Source organism: Salmo trutta, chromosome 20, assembly GCF_901001165.1.
Source record: "Salmo trutta chromosome 20, fSalTru1.1, whole genome shotgun sequence".
Taxonomy (NCBI): Eukaryota; Metazoa; Chordata; class Actinopteri; order Salmoniformes; family Salmonidae; genus Salmo; species Salmo trutta.
In genome coordinates this window covers 15,734,626-15,746,712 of record NC_042976.1, presented here as the reverse complement: position 1 = coordinate 15,746,712, position 12,087 = coordinate 15,734,626, and the positions used below count along the sequence as shown (strand labels likewise).

The 12,087-nt window shown below is 45.2% G+C and overlaps 1 protein-coding gene across 19 annotated transcripts in view; it reads right to left on the bottom strand.

The window, feature by feature from the left end:
* The window catches only part of LOC115155619 (CLIP-associating protein 1-B), a 138,202-nt gene that overhangs the window by 40,933 nt on the left and 85,182 nt on the right, over window positions 1–12,087 (bottom strand). For 15 of the 19 annotated variants that reach the window (XM_029702402.1, XM_029702403.1, XM_029702407.1 and 12 more), the window contains exons 9-19: window positions 8,211–8,434; window positions 8,021–8,113; window positions 7,750–7,895; window positions 6,258–6,393; window positions 5,947–6,017; window positions 5,778–5,837; window positions 5,267–5,344; window positions 4,532–4,699; window positions 3,927–3,973; window positions 3,538–3,711; window positions 2,002–2,028 (exon numbers count right to left, since the gene is read on the bottom strand). In XM_029702402.1, the coding sequence (XP_029558262.1) occupies window positions 2,002–2,028; window positions 3,538–3,711; window positions 3,927–3,973; window positions 4,532–4,699; window positions 5,267–5,344; window positions 5,778–5,837; window positions 5,947–6,017; window positions 6,258–6,393; window positions 7,750–7,895; window positions 8,021–8,113; window positions 8,211–8,434 (1,224 nt within the window). The remainder of the gene's footprint in view (window positions 1–2,001; window positions 2,029–3,537; window positions 3,712–3,926; window positions 3,974–4,531; window positions 4,700–5,266; window positions 5,345–5,777; window positions 5,838–5,946; window positions 6,018–6,257; window positions 6,394–7,749; window positions 7,896–8,020; window positions 8,114–8,210; window positions 8,435–12,087) is intronic. The other 4 variants (XM_029702404.1, XM_029702408.1, XM_029702417.1 and 1 more) reach the window with 1 other exon arrangement.

Sequence of the window (12,087 nt, the reverse complement as noted above, 5' to 3'; positions counted from 1 at the left end):
TCTGGATGGGGGGGTTCTGAAACACAGACAAACATACTGAATATTTCTACACATTCACACATTCCCACAAAGAAATGCATTGGATCTGGGAAACGTTTGTCTAAAGCAACATCAAGACAACACAACTTTCTTTACAGTATGTTAAACTGTGCATGTTATAGACAATTTATTAGCAAAATCGCAAATAAAATGGCATTATCATATTTGCAATCCAGCCAAGTAATGTTCCTAAGAGCTAGGACAGCACATTGACTGATGCTGAGAAAGAGATTGGGGCGTTCAGATGTCTGCTAATTTTGGACTGTATTATCAAAAAAGTATTCTTACATTTTTCCAGCAAACCTCTCCAATTTTAGATACACAGACACACATGCATTCACAAACACCACACGTTGAGAATATCTCTTTCCACAACAGCTGGGACTTGGCCCTAGATTAAGTAACACCTTAGCCCAGGGTTTCCCAAAGTCGGTCCTGGCGCCCCCCGGTGTACATTTTGTTTTTAGTCCTAGTACTACACAGCTGATTCAAATAGTCAACACTTGATGATGTTAGGTCATTTGAATCAGCTGTGTAGTGCTAGGGCAAAAACCAAAACATGCACCCAGGGGGAAACCCTGCCTCGGCCAATGACGAGTCTTATTACCAGACTTCACACACTGTTTAATAGAATGTGGGTAGAAGCAGTGACCTTCTATTCATTGGAAGATGTTTGATAAGCGAGGTTCTACTCAGTCAGAGAGTGTTGCACTAGATTCTAGAACAACTGCATTACACTACAGGATAGGGAAAGCCCTTTCTTTAAATGAACAACAAAGTCTATCAGTGATATCTAGATAATTATAAGAGTACCAAGAGGTAGAGGATCACCTTGAAAGGCAGGCAACACTAAACCTCAGCGACCTCTGACCCCTTAACACAGACCACTTACACACAGACAGAGACCAAAGGGTGGGTGAGTTTCACTGCATGCAACATTCACCTTTACATACCGTAATTTCCGGACTATTAAGCGCACCTGAATTTTTAAAAAAGTATTATTTTGAGCATAAATAAGCCGCACATGTCTATAAGCCGCAGGTGCCTACCGGTACATTGAAACAAATTAACTTTACACAGGCTTTAACGAAACACGTCTTGTAACAAAAATAAATAGGCTTTAACGAAATGGCTTGTAACAAAAAATGTAAAATTTGCAGTAAGCTTTAGTTGTCTTTTTGCACTGAGTCAATTCCTCACGCTGCTGTTTCCAACGTCTTATCATCGACTCATTAAGACCAAGCTCCCGTGCAGCAGCTCTATTTCCTTTTCCAACAGCCAGATCAATCGCCTTCAACTTGAAAGCTGCATTATATGCATTTCTCCGTGTCTTTGCCATGATGAGGGTGACAAAATGACTACCGTAATCAGAATGATGGGAAGTTTGAGAGCGCTCGATTTAAACTAAACAGTAAACAAAAAAGTTGTTTGACCTTAACCCGTTCGGCAATTTCATTGGTCTAATGAATGCTTCATGCCGCCAAAAAACTGAGCACGTCACAGAATGTGTTTAAAAAAATTGAAAGCGGGAAAAATCCATATATTAGCCGCGTCATTGTTTAAGCCGCGATGTTCAAAGCCTGGGAAAAAAGTTGCGGCTTATAGTCCGGAATTTACGGTACATAAAACAGAGTCCTTGCCCTTCGCTAATCCCTAATAAAGAAAATGTAAAAGATAACAATGTAAAGAGGATAACAAAATGAGTTGTGTGGGGGAGGAGAGGTGTTATGGTGTGCTGTGCTGACTGCACATGGTTATCTAACCCGGTCTCTCATCAGTCATCAATGATTATTACCATGTTGGTCAAACATGCAGACCTACCATATAAAACACTAAATAGGTTGTACGGTGGTGTGTAGACAAGACAGAAAAGAGGAGAGGCATAGGGGGGAGGGGGCTCAGCCGAGCCTTTGACTGTCCCGACAGACGCAGAACACACAAACACACACACACAGATCTTACCAGTATTCATTTTACCAGGTGTGCCATCTTTTGGGCATAAATCAAAGGCGGGTGAAGAGAGGTATAGAGTTAAACATTAGTACCAGTTAGCCAGGAGAGAGAGAAAGAGAGAGAAATAGAGCAAGAGAGAGAAAGAGGGAGAGAGAGAGGGAGAGAGAGGGAGAGAAATAGAGCGAGAGAGAGAAAGAGGGATAGAGAGAGAGGGAGAGAGAGGGAGAGAAATAGAGCGAGAGAGAGAAAGAGGGAGAGAGGGAGAGAGAGGGAGAGAAATAGAGCGAGAGAGAGAAAGAGGGAGAGGGAGAGAGGGAGAGAGAAAGGGAGAAAAAAAGAGAGAGGTGGGTGGGTGGGAGAAAGACGTCTCATTAGTAATGGGACAGTAAGCAGTACACTCCACAGGGACGTGTTAGGGAAAGAACAGAGGGACAGCAACTGGATTGCAGGACTCCTCAGTATCAAATTGCCCAAATTTGGGGGGTATGTGGAGAGTTTTTCATCATTATTATCAAGGACTTGAATATTTATATAATGGTCAGTCGTCAAATCAGAGTGATTATAGGCAGCCATTTGACATGTTTAGTTGAATTAGTTTACAAAACTTTGGAGCCTGTCTATCTGCACATTTTGGCCTTTTTGTCTGTTTCTTGTTTCTCTTCAGAGCACAGCTTAATGATGTCTTTCAACCCTCACATGAATTCATATCTACACACCAGTGGTTTTCTGATTTTAATTTATACTGAATAATGTAATTAAGACATCATGGTGACTTTGAGAAATGACTGTTCCAGAACTGACTAGTCGGTTTGACTGCTTTGTGTCTCTTTCTCTCCATCCGTGTCACACACTGACTGTCACACACTGAAAGCCACACACTGACAGCCACATGTCACACACTGACTGTCACACACTGACAGCCACACACTGACAGTCACACACTGAAAGCCACACACTGACAGCCACATGTCACACACTGACTGTCACACACTGACTGTCACACACTGACAGTCACACACTGACTGTCACACACTGACAGCCACACACTGACAGCCACACACTGACAGCCACACACTGACAGCCACACACTGACAGCCACACACTGACAGCCACACACTGACAGCCACACACTGACAGTCACACACTGACAGTCACACACTGACAGTCACACACTGACAGTCACACACTGACAGCCACACACTGACAGCCACACACTGACAGCCACACACTGACAGCCACACACTGACAGCCACACACTGACAGTCACACACTGACAGCCACACACTGACAGCCACACACTGACAGCCACACACTGACAGTCACACACTGACAGCCACACACTGACTGTCACACACTGACAGTCACACACACCGTCCTCTGCTCCTCTCCCGCCCCTCCCCCACCCGCTGAAACCACAAGAACACTCCATTGAAGTTTTTTTTTACACATGTATTTCACCTATCTGGATATCCGGAGAAATATCATGCTATCATTAGAATAATAAAATCATTTTAAATGTCCATTCCTAGTGTGTGTCTGGTTTACCTAGAGAGGCGTAGGAGCCTGGGGGCAGAGCAGCGGCTGAGCTGAAGGGAGAAGCGGAGGGCACGGTGACCAGACAGGATTTGGCGCTGGCCGCAGCGTTCACATCAATGTCACTACGGGAACGCTGGAGAGAACCGCAGGGGTTAGAGTTCACCCTGGAACTCACCATCTTCCCTGCCATCGGGGAGACAGGGAGAACAGGAGAGGTTGAAATATCAACCTATCATACCAACACATTATACATTTCATTAGTCTGTATTTAGTCTCACAGAGGAAAAAATTATAATCGGATTTGCAAGAGAGACCTGACATAACCCACAAATAGAAAGAGGTGGCATGAAATAAACAACGTGTTGAGAAATGAATCCTGTAGCAGCTAGTACTCTTACCCCTTGTCATGCCGCCTCCTATGACACTCTTGACAGACAGGGGCCGGCTGAGTAGAGAGAAGGACACACCAATATGGAGTTATTGTAAACAGCTCAGTATCCCTATACTTCACACTAGCAAAAACAAGACAAAACAATGTCATAGGCCAGGGCTCAGACCCCTCGGATGATGTACGGAAAAACATGATTCAAACTGCCAGTGACATCATAAAAGGTAAAGGTCTGGACACCAGTTCAGGGCTCAGACCCCTCTGACAATGAGGATGAAGATCAGCTCACTCTCTCCAGTCGTTAAACTGGATCAACCGATACAATCTACCTCAGTGTGTCCATGAGGCAGACAGATCCATTAGTGGTGTCTTCAAATCAATGATACATTTTTCCACATCATCATGAATCATATGAAGGGATAAATAGAGAGGAAGGGATGGAGAGAAGGGGGAAGTAAGGGATGGAGTGGTGTCTTGAGGCTCTTCTGAAAGGAGGAAGAGGAGCAGTCTGACTTGGGGAGGGAAGGAGGGGTGGACGGATGAAGGGATAAAAGTAAACAGGGATGAGGGAAGGAGGGAGGGATAGAGGGAGAGGTAGAAGGAGGGGTATCTTACTTGAGGCTCTCCTGAGAGGAGGAGGATGAGCGGTCTGATTGGGGGAGGGACACGACACTGTCAGAACTTTTCAGGTGAGACTGGAGAGCCTTCTGATAGGTCGACTCCAGGGCCTGGAAAAGATGCTCCGCCTCCCGGCTGTAGTGGCCATGGAAACCCCAATAACACCTATGGGTGAGGGAGGGAGGGGGTGAAGGTTTGAGGTCACATAGGTCACAGCCCCTCATATCTGTACATGAACAGAATTGTCAGCACACATTTTCTAAAAAGTTTACATTTTAGTCATTTAGCAGACACTCTTATCCAGAGCGACTTACAGGAGCAATTAGGGCTAAGTGCATTGCTCAAGGGCACATCGACAGAGCCTTGTTGGCTCTGGGATTCAAACCAGCAACCTTTCAGTTACTGGCCCAATGCTCTAACCGCTAGGCTACCTGCGACCCACATACCTCTGATAGGTCATTGGCGGGGAAAGTGACATACTGTATGAGAAGATGCCCAGAGGAATTTATATTCGTAAAATATAATATAAAATTTATTAATTATATTCGTAAAATTCGTAAAATAAGAGACACCGAGAGATGTCATTTTATTCCATATTGTCATCCACTTGTCAGTCATGAAATCATAAAGCAATATGTTACTTTTTACAAACTGCAAAGACCAATTCATTGTTTTACTGAGGACAAATTCAGACAAATTCACCAAATAAACAACCATAAAAAGATAACTTACTTTCTGGCCACGGACCTGGCCTCTGAGTCGGCATCATGGATCCCTTTCTTGATGGTCTCCGTCAGAATAGCCACGTGCCTGGTGGGATAGCAGGGAAACATGACAGAGACAACTTCAAGTACAGCAGCCAGGTAACCAAAACTACACCAATGGAGAGGACACCCAGAATTCCCCCCCCCCCCCTCTCCCCGAGACTCCTGTTAATACTCCTTTCTTCTCTCTCTCACTCTACTATCCCACAGCTCTTCTGCTATCCTCCACTCTCCTCCACGGGTGGAAAGTGACCACACAGCACGCTTTCTACATGCTTTTTAAACTCTCTGCAGGGTTGTCGTGGCAACCATGGGGGATGCTTCGTGGAGATGGTGATGGCTGATGGTGATGGCTCACTCCAGGCCTCCAGAATCATCAATTTAACTAGCAAAGACCAGGGATCATCAGTGGTTCGTGTTCATGTCCTGGATAAATACAGTATTATCATGCAGTTTATCCTGAAAGGGTGTGTGTTTACCTCTCCAGTGTGTGTGTCTGCCACTCCAGTAATAACAGCTCTAAGAACTCATAACTGCGCCTGGAGAGAGAAGACATGATGAGAATTAACACATTTATAAGGGAAACCTCAGGAAAAGATAGAAGATGTTCACACCAAATCATTTCACAGAGGATCTTTGAGTCTTTACCGTCTGACGGCCACTGATTTGGACGTGCAGTTACTAGTGATGATGGGGATGAGACGTGAGTAGTGTGTGTGCTGGAAGAGAGGAGGAGGTCCCAGAGGTCTTCAGATACAGGTTATTTCACACCTCCCAGTGTCTTAACAACACATTTCACAACCAGATATCAGTCATACTGAGTAATGAATACATCAGGAAATGATTCATTTTCTGTTTGACACAGTAGCTAATGCATGAATCCCACTCATCCAATGTGATTCAACCCCTGACGTACAGTATACGAATGTCTGCATGTACAGTTTGTGTGCAGTACTCACCCTGAGGATGAGACGTATGGCTGCCATGCCAGACGTGGCCATCACCTTGGCACTGTTGGGCACCAGGTTGAGCAGTGTGGGCATCAGGGTCTCTGCACAGTGGTCAAACTTGTTGCCCATTAGCGTGGACAGGTATCTGAAGAGGGGAGGGGAGAGATTGAACACATACAGCAAATCAATATCAATCAAAGATGTTAAATCTCCTCAGAAACATTTGATTTAAGGTACTGGAACTTATACTGAGCAAGAATATAAATGCAACATGCAACAATTTCAAAGATTTTGCTGAGTTACAGTTCATATAAGGAAATCAGACAATTGAAATAAATTAATTAGGCCCTAATCTATGGATTTCACATGACTGGGCAGGGGCGCAATCATGGGCCTGGGAGGGCATAGGCCTACCCACTTGGGAGCCAGGCCGACCCATTGGGGAGCCATGCTCAGCCAATCAGAATTCGTTTTTCCCTACAAAAGGGCTTTATTACAGACAGAAATACTCCTCAGCCCCCCGAAGATCCCACTGGTGAAGAAGCCGGATGTGGAGATCCTGGGCTGGCGTGGTTACACGTGATCTGCGGTTGTTAGGCCGGTTGGACATATTGCCAAATTCTCTAAAACGACATTGGAGGTGGCTTATGGTAGAGAAATGAACATTCAATTCTCTGGCAATTGCTCTGGTGGGCATTCCTTCAGTCAGTATGCTAATTGCACACTACCTCAACTTGAGACATCTGTAGCATTGTGTTGTGTGACAAAACTGCACATTTTAGAGTGGCCTTTTATTGTCACCAGCACAAGGTGCATGTTTGTAAGTAATGATCATACTGTTTAATCAGCTTCTTGATATGCTACACCTGTCAGGTGGATGGATTATTTTGACAAAGGATGAAATGCTCACCAACAGGGATGTAAACAAGCCTTTTGTGAATATGGACAATTTCTGGGATCTTTTACTTCATCTCATGAAATATGGGACCAATACTTTACATGATGCGTTTATATTTTTGTTCAGTGTAGATATGGAGCAGAAGTAGTAGCAGACTACAAAATGAATGACATTTTATTTTCGTGTCAAATCGCCAATTGGCAACCCATCCCTTATGGGATTAATTGACACATAAACAAACATTACAATAATTCAAGTTGTCCAGACTCAGAGTTGTTAACTGTCAGTCAGTGATGTGCTCCTAATGTGGTAGTGATGAGGTGCAACAGAGCGGAGAGTCAAGATACACATTTAAGGTTGATGGATTTACAAACTGGGCCAGGTGGGACGAGTAGCTTCCCTCCCTCCCTTTGATGTCGTCACTTTGCTGTGGCATTTCACTGAGCTGCTACATATCTAACCACTGCCTCTGGTCAGCCTTACTCAACCGCTCTGCGATAGCAGCTTCTGGAACAGATAGCTTCAACAGTGTAGCTAACTCTACTTGGCATAGAAGTGGAAGAGAGAGGTTGAAAGATGGTTTGCGTGTCTGCAGGTCCTTACCCCAGTGTGATGCAGGCCTCTCGTACCACCTGGGACCTCAGGTCTTTAGCCGACAGCTTCAGAGGGGCCTCCAGCAGACGGAGCTGCTGAGGGAAACTATCATACTCCAGCGCTCCAGCCAGGAGCAGAGAACGCACCTTCTTCAGCTAGACAGAGGAAACACAAACGTTTACGCTACAACCGTAGTTTGACTGTTTATAGGCCAGAATATACAGTACAAGGTGCTGAGATGGTCATGCAGACATTGATCATTAGTGGTTGTGGTCCTTACAGCGATGACTCGGTGCTCCCAGTCGTTTTTGTCATCAGACAGCACCTCCCGGACCTTGGAGAGGTTGTCCTCCATCTCTCTGTTGGAGTGGATCTGGAGAGGAGAGGAAAGGGAAGACAGGAGTCAGACTGGGGTTGACGGCAATTTATACTGTAAACACACACACAGAACCCCTATCTGTGCATGTTACCTGGATAGTAGGAACCTCTTCAAAAGCCTTGATGAAGTCCTCCTCATCTACTGCTCCTGCAGCAGCATCTTTAGCAGAGATCTTGCCGGGTCCGGTGGCAGAGCTGGGCCTGCGGACAGAAGCTGCAGCTACAGTCCTCCGCCCACTGGGGGGCGCCTTGGAGGACGATGCAGAGGAGCAGGACCGGCCCCCATCCACAGAGTCCTCATCCTCAAAGTTCTTATCTGCCAGGGGAGAGAGGAGAGGAGTGGCATTAATCCAGTTTTAAATTATATCATCTCTGCATTGGTGACCACCATGTTCATTAGGACACACCTTAGGGAAACAAAAACAAGCATTTTATATTGGACAGCTAGCCTAGTATGTTCCAGTTTCACTTCTGTATCCTCGACCCTGTTGTTTGGGGTGAGAGTGTGCGTGCTGTAACCCACCCATCTGCCATGCTGGGTGTAGCTAGCTCATTTCATCTGGATTGTCACTGTTACATGAATACAAGCCGTTCTGTCACCTCTACAGTTCTCCGGTTCACACGAAGGATTATGAATGAAGGGAAAATATGATCCTGGAAAGATGCCTGGAGCCAACATTATTTCACAGAAAGCTATGTGAGAGAACGGTAATGTACTCCTCAGCAGGAAGACAAACTACACACGATAAAACATTTTTTTCTTAGGAGGGATTCATACAATAAAAATAGCTAATCAAAGCCTGTTCAAAGGTTGTGTCCCTATCACCATAGTAACATTAGTGGATAATTATGAAAGACAGCGAAACAAGACACCATTCAGACAACCAGACCGATATCTCCATAAACAAAGCAACAGGCAGGCACACGGAGAGAAACGCCCCGTTCACAGCTCAGTCTTCCCCCACCCATCCTCCTCACAACACTCCATTCCTCCACCAGACTGCTAACCTGTAATTACCATCAAACCAGTATATATCTACTAAGAGAGAGAGCGAGAGAGAGAGAGAGAGAGAGAGAGATAGAAGAATTTGAGAAAGGCAGATCAATTGGGGAAAAGAGAGGAGGAAAAAAACATCGGGAGAGATGTCGGTAGGTAGTGTGAGAGGAAAAGAGAGAGAGACACACCACGTAAAGAGAATATATTATAAATAGCATCTGGTTCTTACAGGCACAGATCTTCTTACACACCAGCTTCCTCAGCATCATGATCTATAGCACGCGCTCTAAAGTAATTCCTCACCACGCTTCTGCATCAACAGTGTGTGTGTGTGTGTGTGTGTGTGTGTGTGTGTGTGTGTGTGTGTGTGTGTGTGTGTGTGTCTGCGTGACGCGTGCCTTTGTAAGGGAGCTTGTGCAGCTCTGTGATGACAGTGCTAGATCAGCTTCCCCCTTAAACCCTTCTGTCCAAGGGCTAGCTGTCAAACACAGTGGTGTGTGTGTGTGTGTGTGTGTGTAGCAGGAGGATGCTGGCAGTTCCTGCATTGCCAGCCTGGTGTGACATGTCCTTAGGGACATTGGTTGTCCACCACAGAGGGAGGGGAGGGGCCAGCACCTGTGATGTCACCTCTGATCAATCATTGTTTATTCAGGGTGTTGCTGGAGGAAAAAACAAAAGGAACCTAGCCTGGTGGTCATTGGCCCAGGACATAAACACAGTTTATAGTCCCACTACTGTTACTTACACATATTCATGAAATATATGTATGAATACGTATGTAAATGAATTCATATTTTTACTGTGTTTGGCACGGCACGTCACACCATAACACTAGCATACCTCAACATTGTGTTGGCTTTATTTTCCCCTGCACCGTGTCTAGCATGCTGTGAAACTATCTCAGTGAAAACCGTCACTAGCTCACCCACTCAGAGTTAAGAAAGCTTTTGTTCCAACATAACAAAAGCATTAAATCAATTCTGCTTTGCCTCATGCAAGCTGCTGAAATTCTACATAGTTTGCCTCGAGTCTCCCTGCTCTAGCATCCATCTACCCTTAGCTTATATGCAGGAAGGTGTAAAACATAAAGCACATACTGGTATTAGAAAACATCCCTCTCATGTTTGTATGCATACTCACACAGCAGTGCTTTATTACACTGACCAAGAGTAAAGTTATGGCCCCTTAGCTCTCTAGTGTACTGTTAGTTATTTATGTGTGGCGTGTTTAGCATTATCACTGTGAGACAATAGTCAATACAGTGACGACTGAGGTTAGCATTATTGTACCGAAGAAACAGAGATGGGACTGCAGCCTGTGAAAAGGCTCATCCAACAGCATGTATCTTACTGAAGGCACACTTTCCATTTGCTTTGCACTGGGGCTAGCAGCATCAGGGTACCAGAGAGACAGGGAGGAGACTGCAGTATGTGGGATGAGTAAATGTCAACTTTATTCAACAGCATCCATCTCATTAATTGAACACCTTCAAATCCATTTTTCCCTGATCGTTAAATGACACGGAGAGTTTCAGACATAGTTAGAACAAGATAGATAGAACTGTTCTATATCTATGGTCTTAGAGTACTGAAAGAATAGCCTGAGACAAACTCCATGATCATGTTCAGAGAACCCTCCCAAATACCATCTCTAAACAGAAACTATTTACCTTCAGTTTATTGATTGCAGCAGTTACAGCAGCACTTAATCAAACACCGACACAAAAATGTCTTGAGCTGATTTATACACACATAGGGAGCCATTAACACAGCGGATGGACACACACACACACACACACACACACACACACACACACACCCGTCCTCCCTGGGGGCAGTAGTTAGGTCGTTAGCTGTGTGTCTGTAGCCTGTGGCAGAGCAGGGGCCGTGTTAGTAATCCACATCATCATCTAACTCCATGACATCCTGCCTGCTCTGCCTTCAGCCTGCTCTGCCCTCAGCCTGCTCTGCCCTCAGCCTGCTCTGCCTTCAGCCTGCTCTACCCTCAGCCTGCTCTGCCCTCAGTCTGCTCTGCCCTCAGCCTGCTCTACCCTCAGCCTGCTCTGCCCTCAGCCTGCTCTGCCCTCAGCCTGCTCTGCCTAGTGATATGATTACTGTAAACTGGACTGTCCTGTTCTACATGTAGGCTACTATGTGACTATGCATTATATGACCTATTTCTTGAGCTGAATGCTCAAAGTCATGGACACTGGTCAATGACTGTATGGCGGATTGGTAGGGAATAACAGGTAAGACAATCTTGTCCTTGATGATAGAGGAGGAATAACTGTGGCTCAGTTGGTAGAGCATGGTGTGTGCAACGCCAGGGTTGTGGGTTCGATTCCCACAGGGGGCCAGTACACAAAAAAAAAAGAAATGCATGAAATGAAATGTATGCATTCACTACTGTAAGTCGCTCTGGATAAGAGCGTCTGCTAAATTACTAAAATGTAAATGATAATATGGGCGATGTCATGGCACCCTCTGCTGGTGGAAGTGAAACTGCATTGTCTGCCCCATAGAGACATTCACATCATTGTATGGCCCTATCTAGTTCACAGGAAGTTGTCTGACTGTAGTCTACATCCTTCAGGAAGTTTAACAGTTCAAGTGTCCCCTGACCGACACAGATTCTCTCGCCAACTAATGCCTCCCCAACACTGCAGGACTGCTTTCTGACTGCTGCTAGAGTTGCTCTATAAAGCAATATTATGTAGGAAACTGCTAGCTAGAGCTAGACAAGTCCATGGAAGAGAAAAGAAGCCATACGTGACAGCACAGGAGGACTGATATAGGTCAGGCTTCAGGAATGTTACTGAAACAATGCACTGCACTGCCAAACTCAAAGATCAAGGAGAGAACAGAGAAACAAACATGGATGGATGGATGGATATCTGTACCTCTGGGGAACAGGAACAGAACAGTAACTTAGTGATATTCTATATACTGAGAAATGCACTAAGGGTCATTATT